At 41.9% G+C, this 14,944-nt stretch overlaps 1 protein-coding gene across 1 annotated transcript in view; it reads right to left on the reverse strand.

Moving 5' to 3' along the window:
• pole (polymerase (DNA directed), epsilon) overlaps positions 1–14,944 on the reverse strand; it is a 139,624-nt gene that overhangs the window by 80,501 nt on the left and 44,179 nt on the right. Inside the window, exons 11-12 of the mRNA XM_068055486.1 lie at positions 7,474–7,680; positions 8–151 (exon numbers count right to left, since the gene is read on the reverse strand). Coding sequence (XP_067911587.1) covers positions 8–151; positions 7,474–7,680 — 351 coding nt within the window. The remainder of the gene's footprint in view (positions 1–7; positions 152–7,473; positions 7,681–14,944) is intronic.

Genomic DNA, 14,944 nt, shown 5'->3' on the forward strand with positions numbered 1-14,944 from the left:
TACTTACTTTCTTATAAACAGCACTATTGTCTGTTTTAGGGATGCGCTGATTGACGTAGAACACTCGAGGAATGTTGAGTTTGATGCAGTGTAAATCATTACCAACAACTGCCCACAGTTTGAAGAAGCCAGGCTGACTTGTTTCTGCAATCTGAACCATTGAGAGAATAATTTAAAGCACATCACATTCTACAGTAGTACAATGGACCTAATTACAGCAGCTTCCATGCCAAGATCACACAATTCAATAAAGAATCACAATTTATTCCTTTTTATTCATTCGTGGGAATTGTCAAGAATGGCCAAGTCCAGCATTTGTGCCCACCCTAAACTGCCCTCGAGAAGGTGGTGGTGAGCTGCTTTCTTGAACCACCTTAGTCAGTGTGGTTAAGGTACTTCCCCAGTGCTGTTAGACAGGGTGTTCCAGAGGTTTGACCCAGTGGTCAAAAAAAAATGTGGCTGAAATTAACTGGTCAGAAAAGGTATTAAACAGTATGACAGATTAGCAGTGGAAAGTCAACAACAAACTGCATTTATCTAGTGCCTTTAACATAATAAAACGTCCAAGCGCTTCACATGAACGCTATCAAACAAAAGCTGATATAAGGGGATTTTAGGCACATGACCAAAAGCTCGGTCAAATAGGCAGGTTTTAAGGAGTGGGTTAATGGAGGATAGAGAGGCAGAGAGATTAAGGGAGGAAATTCCAGAGCTTAGGGCCTTGACAGCTGAAGGCACAGCTGCCAACGGTGCAGCAATTAAAATAGGGGATGCACGAGAGGCTAAAATTGGAGCAGCCCAGATATCGAGTGGGGGTTGGGGGTGGGGAGGAGATTACAGAGATAGGGAGGGATGAGGCCATGGAAGGATTTGAAAACAAGCATGAGAATTTTAAAATGGAGGCGCTGCTTGACCAGGAACCAAGATAGGTCAGTGAGCACAGAGATGATGAGCTAACAGGACTTGGTGCGAGTTAGGATATGAACAACAGTTTTGGATAAGCTCAAGTTTACGAGGGTAGAAGATGGGAGGCCAGCCAGGTGTGTGTTGGAATAGTCAAGTATAGAAGTAACAAAGGCATGGATGATGGTTTCAGCAGATGAGTCGAGGAAGGGGTGTAGTCGGGCGATGTGGCAGGGGTGGAAATAATCAGTCTTGATACCCAAGAATATAAAACAAATTTATCCCTATAAAACAAAGCAGATGTGGATAAAGACAGTGATTATAGCTGTACTGAAACTTATAAGGGAAGCATATGATAAAGGTAATTAAAAATAGCCACAGAATTGTTAAATGCAAGTTGTGCTTTGACAAATGTGAGGTTTTTTTATTCGTTTCATGGGATGTCGATGTCATTGGCAAGCCAGCATTTGTTGCCAATCCCTACTTGTCCTTGAGAAGGTGGTGGTGAACTGCCTTCTTGAACCACTGCAGTCCATCTGGTGCGGGTACACTCACAGTGCTGTTAGGTAGGGAGGTCCGAGATTCTGATCCAGCAGCGATATAGTTCAAAGTCAGGATGGTGTGTGGCTTGGAAGGGAACTTGCAAATGGTGGTGTTCCCACACATCTGCTGCCCTTGTCCTTCTGGATGGAAGAGGTCGCAGGTTTCAAAGATGCTGTCGAAGGAGGCATGGTGAGTTGCGGCAGTGCATCCTGTATATGGTACACACTGCTGCCACTGTGCGTCGGTGGTGGAGGGTGTGAATGCTTAAGATGGCGGATGGGGTGCTAATCAAGCAGGCTGCTTTATCCTTGGTGGTGTTGAGCTTGGAGTGTTATTGGAGGCACACTCATTCAGGCAAGTGGAGCGTATTTCATCACACCTCTGACTTGTGCCTTGTAGATGGTGGTCAAGCTTTGACAAGGGTTACTAGCCACAGAATTCCCAGCACCTGCCCTGCTCTTATAGTCACAGTATTTATGCGGCTACTCCAGTTTAGTCAATGATAACCCCCAGGATGATGATAGTGGGGAATTCAGTGATGGTAATGCTATACTGAGTGCTGCTGGAGGGCACAGTGTGAAGAAGGGAGTTTGGTAAGTGAGTGAATTTTAAGGCTTAATCTCTCTAAAGTCTAGTTTTTATTTTATTTACATTTAGCAATAAATTGAAATTACTGTTTAAGTTAAGAGATAAGTTAGGTTTCTTACAGTTTTAAACGGATATACAAGCTCTCTCAGAGTAGCTGTAGCTAGTTAATTAGGAAGCTAGCTTAAACTGGTTTCTGAGCTCTAGCAGAGCCCTCACAAAGCTGACTCATCATTGTTTTTCCAGAGTATAACTTCAGGGGACTCTGTGCTGATTGTGCCCTCCAGCAGCACTCGGTGCAGACAGAGTGTGAAGAAGGGAGTTTGGTAAGTGAGGGAGTTCAGTAAGGAAAGAAATAAGTTTAATTAAATTAATACAAAAAAGATGGCAGGGCAGGTGATGTGTCATAGCTGCAGTACGTGGGAGCTCCTGGATGCCACAGCAATCCATGGCAACCACGTCTGTGGTAAGTGTCCGCGGCTTGAGGAGCTTCGGCTCAGAATCATTGAGCTGGAGGCCGAGCTGCAGACACGACGATGCATCAGATAGGGGGAAAGTTACCTGACACTTTGTTCCAGAAGGCAGTCACACCCCTTAGGATAGGGTCATCTGTTTTGGTCAGTGGTCAGGGACAGGAGGGTGTGACTGCGAGTCAAGCAGGTAAGGGGATCAAGAAGGTGGGGGTGGAAGAGCCTCAGCCCTTGCAAATGAGCAACAAGTTTGAGGTTCTTGCAGCCTGTATGGACAAGAGCAAGGGTTGTAGTGTGGAAGAGCAGACTGACCATGGCACCATGGTACAGGAAGTCGTTGAAGTGGGGGGAGCAAAAAAGAAAGCAGTGGTAGTAGGGGGCAGTATACAAGAACACACAAAAAATATAGTGAGGGGAATTGACACTGTTCTCTGCGGAAAGGAGCGAGAATCCAGAAGGCTGCATGCCTGCCCAGCGCCAGGGCTGGAGAGGAACTGACAGTGGGAGGGAAAGGATCCAGTTGTTGTGGTCCACATAGGTACCGACGACATAGGCAGGACAAGGAATGAGGTTATGCATAGTCAGTATGAGGAGTTAGGCACCAAATTAAGCAGAACCTCAAAGGTAATAATCTCCGGGTTATTACCTGAGCCATGTGCAATTAGAGTAGGGAAAATAAAATTAGAAAAATGAATGTGATAGAAGGGTTCCAGTTCGTGGGGCACTGGCACCAGTACTGGGAAAAGTGTACCATTGGGACGGTCTGCACCTGAACCATGCTGGGACCAGTGTTCTAGCGAGTCACATAACTAGGGAAGTAGAGAGAGTTTTAACCTAAATAGTGGGGGCAAGGGACCAAATTTGGGAAGATGTAGTCAATCAAAGCGTAGAGACAAGGCAAGAGAGAATGGTATTAATATGGGAAAAGATAAACAGACTGACAGGGACAGTGATTACAAATCTAAGAGTAAATCAGCACATAAGGCTAGAGGTCAAAAAATTATAAAACGACAAAACTAAAGGCTCTGTATCTGAATGCACATAGCATTCAGAACAAAACAGATGAACTGATTGCGCAAATAGAAATAAGTAAGTATGATCTGATGCTATTATAGAGACATGGCTGCAGGATGACATAGATTGGGACCTGAATATTGAAGGGTACATGACATTTAGGAAGGACAGGAAGCTACGAAAATGTGGATGAGTGGCTCTGTTAATTAATGAGGGATGACCTAAATTTCAGAAACTATGATGTAGAAGCTGGGTCAAGATGAGAAACGACAAAGGCAAGAAGTCACTTGTGGGAGTGATGTACATGACCCCTAACAGTAACCAGACAGTAGGACGGGGTATAAAGGAAGAAATAAGAGGTGCTTGTCAGAAAGGTATAGTGATAATCATGGGGGATTTTAAACTATAGATTGGAAAAATCAGATGGGCAAAGGTAGCCTAGATGAGGGGTTCATAGAATGTTTTGGGGATAGTTTCTCAAAACAGCACATTCTGGAGCTAATCATAGAGCATTCTACACTAGACCTAGTTTTGTGCAACAAGATAGGATTAATTACTGACCTCATAATGAAGGTGCCACTAGGCAGCAGTGATCATAATATATTTAAGTTTTACATTCAGTTTGAGGGAGAGAAGAGTGGGTCTACAACTAGTATTTTAAACTTACATAAGGGCAATTATGAGGGCATGAAAGCAAAGCTAGCAAAAGTGAACTGGCAAAATAGGTTAAAGGATAGGTCAAAAGAGATGCAGCGACAGACATACAAGGGGATATTTCAGAATTCACAGAATAGATACATTCCAATGAAAAAGAAAAATTCCAAGGGCAGGACACACAATCCATGGTTAACTAAAAAAGTTAAAGACAGTATCAAACTTAAAGAAAAAGCATATAATTGTTAAAGATGGGTTGCAGGTCAGAAGATTGGACAGAATATAAAAAGCAACAAAGAACTAAAAAATTAATAAGGAGGGAAAAATTAGAGTACGAGAGAAAGTTGGCAAGAAATATAAAGACAGATAGTACGAATTTCTGTAGATATTTAAAAAAGAAATGAGTTAACAAAGTGAGTGTTGGTCCTATAGAAAGTGAGTCTGGAGAATTAATAAGGGAAAATAAGGAGATGGCAGATGAATTGAACAGGTATTTTGCATTGATCTTCACCATAGAGGATACAAGTAACATCCCAGAAATAGCTATACATCAGGAAATGGGAGGGAGGAACTCAAGAAAATTACAATCACCAGGGAAGTGGTACTGAATAAATTGTTGGAGCTGCGGGCTGCCAAGTCCCTGGGTCCTGAAGGACTTCATCCTAGGGTTTTAAAAGAAGTGACTAGTGAGATAGTTATTGCGTTGGTTTTGATTTTCCAAAATTCCCTAGATTCGGGCAAGGTTCCATTAGATTGGAAAATAGCGAATGTAACTCCTTTATTCAAAAAGGGAGGGAGACGGAAAGCAGGAAGCTACAGGCCAGTTAGCTTAACATCTGTCATCGGGAAAATGTTAGAAGCTATTATTAAAGACATTGTAGCATGGCATTTAGAAAAAATCAAGGTAATCAGGCAGAATCAACATGGTTTTGTGAAAGGGAAATCATGCTTAACCAATTTACTGGAGCTCTCTGAAGAAGTAATATGTGCTGTGGATAAAAGGGAACCGGTGGATGTACTGTACTTAGATTTCCAGAAGGCAAATGAGAAGGTGCCACATCAAAGGTTATTGGGGAAAATAAAAGCTCATGGCCTTGGGGGTAACATTTTGCCATGGATAGAAGATTGGCTAGCTAACAAGGAAAGAGAATAGGCATAAATGGTTCATTTTCTGGTTGGCCACACGTAATGAGTGGTGTGCTGCAGGGATCAGTGCTGGGGTTTCAACTTTTTACAATTTATATAAATGACTTGGATGAAGGGACTGAAGGTATGGTTGCTAAATTTGCTGATGACACAAAGATAGGTAGGAAACTAACTTGTGAAGAGGACATAATGGGGCTACAAAGGGATATAGATAGGTTAAATGAGTGAGCAAAGATCTGGCAAATGGAGTATAACGTGGGAAAATGTGGAATTGTCCATTTTGGCAGGAAGAATAAAAAAGCATATTATCTAAATGGTGAGAGATTGCAGTGCTCTGCGATGCAGAGGGATCTGGGTGTCCTAGTGCATGAATCACAAAAGGTTAGTATGCAGGTACAGCAAGCAATTAGGAAAGCTAATAGGATGTTATCATTTATCGTGAGGGGAATTGAATACAAAAGTAGGGAGGTTATGCTTCAATTATGCAGGGCATTGGTGAGACCACATCTGGAGTACTGTGTACAGTAGTGGTCTCTTTATTTAAGGATGTAAACGCATTGGAAGCAGTTCAGAGAAGGTTTACTAGACCAATACCTGGAATAGGCGGGTTGTCTTATGAGGAAAGGTTGGACAGGCTAGGCTTGTATCCGCTGGTGTTTAGACGAGTAAGAGGTGCCTTGATTGAAACATAAGATTCTGCGGGGTCTCGACAGGGTGGATGTGGAAAGGATGTTTCCTCTTGTGGGAGAACCTTCAACTGTTTAAAAATAAGGGGTCGCCCATTTAAGACAGAGAGGAGGAGAATTTTTTTCCTCTCAGAGGGTTGTGAGTCTTTGGTACTTTCTTCCTCAAAAGGTAATGGAAGCGGAGTCTTTGAATATTTTTAAGGCAGAGGTAGATAGATTCTTGATAAGCAAGGGGGTCAAAGGTTATTGGGGTAGGCAGGAATGTAGAGTTGAGGTTCCAATCAGATCAGCCATGATCTTATTGAAAGGCTCGAGGGGCCGTGTGGCCTACTCCTAGTTCGTATGTTTTTAAGTTGAATTTCAAGGGGAGATGGTTAGATTCTCTCTTTTTGGAGATAGTTATTGCCTGGCACTCAAGTGGCAAATAACATTCATGCCACATATCAGCCCAAAGCTGAATGTTGTCCAGGTCTTGCTGCATATGGACACAGACTGCTTCAGTATCTGAGGAGTTACAAATGGTATTGAGCATCATACAATCAATGGATAATTGGATGGATTAAGAGAATGCAGTAGATGCAGTGCGTATGGACTTTTGGAAGGCACAATGAGGTGTGAAGAAGTTTGTTCAAAAAATCCAGGCAGATGCTACAAGAGGAAATGTAGTAGCACATATAGAAGGTTAGAAGCAGAGTTGGGATGACTAAGTGTGTTTGGTCTGGAAAAGAGAAGTGGTGTACCCTAGAAGTGAGTGTTGGGCTCATATATAAAAGAAAATCTGGATTTGGATATAAAGAAACCCAATCTTGAAATATGCTGATAATATAAAAGTAAGAGGCTTGCAAAAGAGAAGTACTGTAAAGGACTCAGGAAGACATACATAGGTTAGTGGAATGAGCAGACAGATAACATGAAATTTAATGTGGATAAGTGCGCAGTTTTGGGGTGGATAGAGAGGAATGGAGAACACACAGTGTAAATTCATCAGGGTGATGCCAGGAATGAGAAACTATTGTTATTAGAAAAGACATGAGATACTGGGTCCATTTCCACTAAAGCAGAGAAGGATAACAGGAGATTTAATAGGGATTTTTGATATTAAGATCAATTTAGATATATGAAGAGGGAGAGACTTATTTTATTGTTTTCCAGTGATTATCACAGAGATTAAGGAGAGTGGTCAGGAGACATTTTTGTACACAGAGGCTTGTTGGAGGATAGGAGTGGTTGAGACAGAGGCCACTGGATCTTTTAAGGGACAATTAGATAAACATTTGAAGCAGAGGAAGATACAAGATTACAGGGACAGCACTAGTTTTGGTTGCTTAGCGAAGAGCTGCTGCAGACAGACATGATGGGTCGAATAGCCTCCCCATGTGTGGTTCTAATTCAGGAAGCTGGTCCAACCTTAAATTACTGTCACAACCCAATAGATTCCAGAGATCCAATTGTACCAATTTCACATCCATTACCTGTACAATCTGCCATGGCATATCTAGAATGGTGCGGGCAGTTCGACGCAAAAAGCTACTCAGGCTGGTTGTGGGACCATCTCGAATAGGTCTACCTGGTGCAGCTGCACCATCATCAAGTTTTCTTCTCTTTCTGCGCGCCTTTCGCTGTTTTGACTGTAGCTCCCACTTCTTCTTCTGGTACCTCAGCCACACTAACCGTTCATTCTGTTTCAAAATATAATGCAAGTTAGGTTTAAGTTAGTACATCTATTAGCGCTAAATGTACGGCCAGCTTTCTCCCCTGTTTCCATCAAATATTTACTGGACTCAAAATCCTATTTGGAGTTCTGTGCAGACCTATCAATCTGAATCAAATTCAATCTTTTAAAAGTAAATGTGCTTTACAACATAAAAGGATCCCCACCTAACATAAAGAGTCAGACCATCGTTAACTTCTCAAGAGCTGATATTTAGTGCATTTCAGTGACAAGACTTCAGAAGAGTGCTTTGTTTATTGGACTGTTTGAAAAGCAAAGAAAGCCCGCACATGAACAAGACTCAAGTTCAAATGCAGAGAAAGGGAATCCATTTCAGTAACATCGGAAATAGAAACAGAAAATGGTGGAAATACTCATCATGTCTGGTAGCATCTGTGGGGAGAGAAACAGTTAACCTTTCAGGTTGATGACCTTTCACCAGCATTCTGATGAAAGGTAATCAACTGGACACATTTTCCCTCTGCACAGATGCTGCCTAATCTGAGTATTTCCAGCATTTTCTATTTATATTTGTTTTTGTATCAGAAACACTGGAAATAACTTGGAGAAAAAAAATGTAAATTCAGTGTACAAGCAAAATCTTTCTATCTGTTAAACAGTGTCTAGTAATTAGCAATGATAGCATAAAAATAAGGGAGCAATTTACCCAAGGCATTAAGATAGACAAGAGAATAGTCCATCTGATCCTAGGCTATCCCCTTAACACAGCAGAACAGGCGGGCTTGTGCTAATCCGAGATCTTAAAATACCAATGTTTAGAAGCATGGATCAACAGTGGCAAACAGTTAACGGAGTTGGTAACTGAATACTGAAAAGAATTTTCCAGAAGGTGCAATGTCAAATTCTGTTGTGTACATTGTCTCCTAACAAAGAATAAACTTGCAGACCCGTGGAACATATGTAGACAGATGAAGATAAAAAAACATAGATGAGGGCTACTGTAAAGATATGAGTTTCATAGAGTGATACAGCACTGAAACAGGCCCTTCGGCCCACCGAGTCTGTGCCGACCATCAACCACCCATTTATACTAATCCTACATTGATCCCATATTCCCTACCACATCCCCGCCTACATTAATCTCTATTCCCTACCACTCTCCTACCACCTACCTACACTAGGGGCAATTAACAATGGCCAATTTACCTATCAACCTGCAAGTCTTTGGCTGTGGGAGGAAACCAGAGCATCCGGTGGAAACCCACGCGGTCACAGGGAGAACTTGCAAACTCCACACAGGCAGTACCCAGAACCGAACCAGGGTCACTGGGGCTGTGAGGCTGCGGTGCTAACCACTGTGCCACTGAGGGTATTTTGAGGGATTAGGCATTGCAAGTGTTAAGTGACACTAAACTTTTTCTTGGAACGGCTGCTAGGCAAAATCCTTCTGGACTCTCAGGTTGCTGCATGTTCACATGTGCCCTTGTTATTGCAAAATGTAGTTGTTATTGCTAGAACAGGAAGGATAAACAGCATCTACAACATTATCTCTTAACTTCGCTTGTCTGTCGGAATGCACCGAGAACTTTATTTGTTGAAATATAATCAAATATAATTCCCTTTGTGCGATTTTCCAGAACTTTTGATATTTGTTGAAATACAATCAAATATAATTCTCTGATATTTTTCAGCATTAAGCTTTGCTAGATTGCAGTTTATTATGGTTGCCAGTCTATAGGTTTATTTAGGATTTATTTCTTATCTGTTAGAATTAATGAAAAGTACAGCTGGAACTCTGGTTGTCCTCAAGGTCCTGGGCTACACCATTAACCATGGAAAAGAAACAAGTACAGAAAAAGTGTGCGAAGGCTAAAAATCAGATAACAGAGGCCCAAGGTCTGTGCTTGAACACAGAACTTGCTGTGCCTATGACTGGATGGATTGCTTCAGAATTCTGATTTTTCCACAGTATAATATCCTTGTGGGTTTGGTTCATTGGGCCAAGAGGGACACCAGACAGGTTGAGATGCGAATGTGAGCAGAAGGAACAGTGATTGGATCATGTCTTCTACTCAAAGGACAATAGCAAGTAATATAATTCTTAATCGTTCTTTGTAAACTGCTGTTCGAATACTGTAATCTATTAAGTTTCACTTATGCTTAAATAAAATCAGCTGAATCCATATTGGTAACAGTTTCGAACTATTGAACACAGTCCAAAGTGGCTTCAAATTTATTACACTATATACACATAAATAAATATATGCTGGCTCTCTATGGGAACACTGATTTAAACTTTACATGCAACTCCCAAGGCTCATTCATACATTGCCTCCAACCTGCCTTCCTCAAATACTAGCTCTCAGTTAGCAACTGTATTAACTAGAATTCACACAGATGAGGAGATATGAGAGAATGTTCATCTTCAAGTTTTTACATTTTTCTGACATATTATTCCTGCTCAAAGTGAGGGATATAAATTCTGGAGACTAGTATGCTCCGACTTGGGGTACCCAATGTCAGTGGCCAGCACGTCCAATTATAGCACAGGCTGATGCAGAATGAAGTTCACTCTACCCCGACTCTAATTTACAAGAGCACCCACTAATGCAGATGTATGGTCTGGCAATTCAGCATTCAAAGCTCAGGTAACTCAGTCCTGTTTGTATTTGCTGGTTAACCTGTTGGAGGGTGAATCCTAAATCCAAACACGAAGATCTGTTGGTAACAACAATTTGTTACTTATGCAAATTAAAAGGAACATGGATGTAAACTTCATATGCAGCTTCCCCCACCCCCCAAACCAAAGGCTCAGTGGTTGGCACCTATGCAAGCCCACAAAGTTATAAACTTGGACAACCTGATGTAGCATTCTGAATATTCCAGCTTCTTTGAATAAATCAGTGCAAAGCTGGCAAAGCTGTACTGAAAAGAATTTGGGAGTGGGCACAGCCACCAGGAACTGCATTAAGACCAACAATACTCATTCCACATAGGATCCTTACAGTTGGCAAAGATAGGATGAAGGAGGTGAAGGAGGATGGAATAGACAAAAACAGTTTCCTGCTCTATTGAGCCACCCAGCTCCCTGAGTGCACTGTAAAACACGTCTGATTACATACATTTTGAAATTCATAAGAACAATTGCATGATGATACAACACGATCTAATCACAAAATTTCAATCTATATTAAGTGTTGAAAATTTCAGCTGCAGCAACATTGCAAATTGAAAGATGAGGTACAGCACAGTGAAATCACACTGCTACATGGGAATTTTTAGTAAAGGGCAAGACAAATCCAAACTAAAATGAAAACATTTTTGGAATCATTGTCTGAGAATTTCTCTAATCCCTCCAATCAGATTCTTAGTCCCTGTACCAATCTCTGTTTTATGTTGAGTCGGTGAAATAACTGACAACATTCAAATGGGCCAAACAAATGGCAACAAATCAAAGGTGTGCCAAGACCGAAGGTGGAAGGGACAATTCCCTACCAGAGAATTGTACACCAGCAAAATAAGAAAACATTCCAAGTTGTACCAATGAGAAAAGTAATAGGCTGCGCTGCACAAATTACTTAAGGTGGGGTGGGTTGAGAAACAGACCAATGCAATTTATATAGAATTTTCAATACTTTTCAATTTATAATACCATGTTCATTTTACTTCTTTGTTCCATATTTAAAACAAAATAAGTCAACTACAGTCATTCACACAGTATGTTTTATCACTGTTCAAGAGAGGTGCCCCAAGAATATTAATGTGTGCCTCCAGTAACCAGCTCAAAACACTGAAAGGAACCTGGTAATAGTTCACCAAGCAACATGTTTCAGGAAGACTGTGGGAAGAAAATGCAAGGGTTTCACAAGTATATTATTAAAAAAAACAGTAAATATACAAAACTTCTTGGGAATCTTCCAGAAATACACGTGTTCAAAATTTACGACTAACTCTGGCCAAAAGGAATGTCATGGCAACCCTTATGAAAAAGTCACAAATGATTAGTTTAAAGCGAACCAAAGAATTAATGTGGCTGGCATTTCAGCCCTTGCAAAATTAAACATCTGCAGATCACAAAATGGATTTGAATGCCTGAAAGGTTTTAATTCCTTTCCATTAGGGGTGGTGCCAGAGAACTGGAGAATTGCAAATGTTCCACTTCTTGTTCAAAAAAAAAAGTAAGGATATGCCCAGCAGCTACAGGCCATTCAATTTAACTTCGGTGGTAGGGAAACTTCAAGAAACAATAATTCAAAACAGATAATAGTCACATGGAAAAGTGCAGGTTCATTAAGGAAAGCCAGCACGGATTTGTTATGGGAAAATAGTTTTTAACTAACTTGAAGGTTTTTTGGAAGAGGTAACAGAGAGGGTTGATAAGGGTATTGCTGCTGATGTGATGTACATTGACTTCAAAAGGCATTTGACACAGTGCCATACAACAGACTTTGAGCAAAGCTATAGCTCATGGAATTAAAGAGACAGTAGCAACATGGATACAAAATTGGACAAGTGACAGGAAAGAGTGTAGTGGTTAATGGATGTTTTCGGGCTGGAGGAAGGTTTGTAGCGGAATTCCCCAGGGATCAGTGTTGGGGCCCTTGCTCTTAATGACCTAGACCTTGTTGTACAGGGCACAAATTCAAAATTTGCAGATGATACGAAACTTGGAAGCATTGTGAACTGTGTGCTGGCTAGTGTCGAACTCCAAAAGGACATAGACATGTTGGTAGAATGGGCAAACAAGTAGCAGATGAAGTTCAACGCAGAGAAATGTGAAGTGATTCATTTTGGTAGGAAGAACATGAAGAGACAATGTAGAATAAAGGGTACAACTCTAAGGCGGGTGCAGGAGCAGAGGGACCTGGTGTATATGTGCACAAGTCACTGAAGGTGTCAGGACCGGTTGAGAGAGCGGTTAATAAAACATACAGTATCCTAGGCTTTATTAATAGGGCATAGAGCACAAAAGTAAGGTTCTGTTGAAATTATATAAGACACTAGTTCTGCCTCAGCTGCAGTATTGTATCCAGTTCCTGATGCCACACTTTAGGAAAGATGATGTGAAGGCATTGGAGAGGGTGCAGAAACGATTTACGAGAATGCTTCCAGGGATGAGGAACTTAAGTTATGAAGACAGATTGGAGAAGTTAGAACTGTTCTCCTTGGAGGAGAGAAGGCTGAGAGGAGATTTGATAGAGGTATTCAAAATCATGAGGGGTCTGGACAGAGTAGATACGAAGAAACTGTTCCCACTTGTGAAAGGATCGAGAAAGAGAGAGCACAGATATAAAGTAATTGGCACAAGAAGCAAAAGCGACATGAGGAAAAACTTTTTCACACAGCAAGTGGTTAAGGTCTGGAATGCACTGCCTGAGAGTGTGGTGGAGGCAGGTTCAGCTGAAGCATCCAAAAGGGAATTAGCCTGTTATATGAAAAGGAAGAATGTGCAGGGATACGGGGAGAAAGCAGGGGAATCGCATTAGGTGATTTGCTCAGTCAGAGAGCCAGCGCAGACATGATGGACCAAATGGCCTCCTTCCACGCTGTAACAATTCTTTGATTCTGTATTACTCACTTTATTTGTTTGAGAGCCATAAGCTCAAATAGTTGCTTGCACGAGAACCATTTTCAAGAAATATGACATTCTGCACTACGGAATGCTGGAATGCAGGTTGGTGCCCATGGCTCGAGATGGCACGTGCCTGGTTCAGCCATGCTGCAATGATAAACTGTTGTATATTCCTTTTAATTGTGTTATAATTTTTAGAAAAGCTTCATCTAATAACATTGCTTTAAATGGAGGGGAAAAAAAGCATTACACTCCAGTTACCGCAAAACTGCAGTGGCAAGTGGACTATGAACAAAGGCCAAAGACACATGGAAAAAATATCTGCCAAGGGTCACAGGGTGTCGGAGGTAGCCATAATTCATTGTGTTGCGAGAAAGGAGGTTACAAGTAGGTTTAAGATGGATAAGGCGGAGGTCCAGGTGATCTAATTTGTGACAATCCCATTAGGATTATTTTAACAATTTTAGGAAGAGCACACATAGCCAGCTGAAAATATGCTTTTGAGATAACCCAGAAATTCATTCATTGTTTGTATCCTTCCATCTATGAGAGACGATGGACACACAGCAAACAATACATTTAGATGGGGTGTCTTCATATGGCGCACCTTTGCTGATGACTGTGGAAGCCAATCCTCGAGAGGCAGGTTCTGCCACAAGTGCCGCACATGAAACTGCCAGGTGACGTTTTGGGTTGTTGCTTTCGGCATTGGCGCTGGTTGCCAAGCTGCCGTAGCCAGTGATGGCGGTGGTGCATGCCAGCCTACACGATGCGTCACCATTTCCCTTTCGCCAGCTAGTGTCTCCCAGGTGCAATATTCGATGCTTAGGGCTTTCATGTCATGCCTGCAGGCTTCCTTGAAGCACAGTTGGTTGTCTGGCTCTGGATAACTCACCATATAGAAAGTCTTTGGGTATATGACTGTTTTCCATCCTGCAGTTGTGCTCAATTCACCGAAGACACCTCTATTTGATTAATGCTACCACCCTTGGGAGCTCTGCTTCTGAGGACAGCTGCATTTGTGACTTGTCCTGCTAAGGGTGGCACAGTGGCGCAGTGGTTAGCACTGCAGCCTCACAGCTCCAGTGACCTGGGTTCAATTCTGGGTACTGCCTGTGTGGAGTTTGCAAGTTCTTCCTGTGTTTGCGTGGGTTTTCTCCGGGTGCTCCGGTTTCCTCCCACATGCCAAAGACTTGCAAGTTGATAGGTAAATTGGCCATTAGAAATTACCCCTAGTATAGGTAGGTGGTAGGGAAATATAGGGATAGGTGGGGATGTGGTAGGAATATGGAATTAGTGTCGGATTAGTATAAATGGGTGGTTGATGGTCGGCACAGACTCGGTGGGCCGAAGGGCCTGTTTCAGTGCTGTATCTCTAAAACTAAACTAAAACTAAAGATACATCATAATGCGCCGCAGGCAGCGAGGATAGAAACTGTTCAGCTTCTTTCCTGGTAACTGTCACCCGTGTTTTACAGCCATACAGCAACGTTCTGAGAACACAGGCCTTATAAACCGTCAGCTTGGTGCAATTCCATGTGCATTTCGAGAGTTGACCAAAGGTGGTAGCTGCTTTCGCTATGCATGTATCGAGCTCTGCATCAACGGACAGACTGTGCATCACCGCGGACCCGAGGTGCTAACCACTTCCAGTGGGGTGTTATTTAGCGTGTTCGAGGCAAAGATGCAATACCTTGTC

The sequence above is a fragment of the Heterodontus francisci genome, chromosome 23 (assembly GCF_036365525.1).
Source record: "Heterodontus francisci isolate sHetFra1 chromosome 23, sHetFra1.hap1, whole genome shotgun sequence".
NCBI classification, from domain to species: Eukaryota; Metazoa; Chordata; class Chondrichthyes; order Heterodontiformes; family Heterodontidae; genus Heterodontus; species Heterodontus francisci.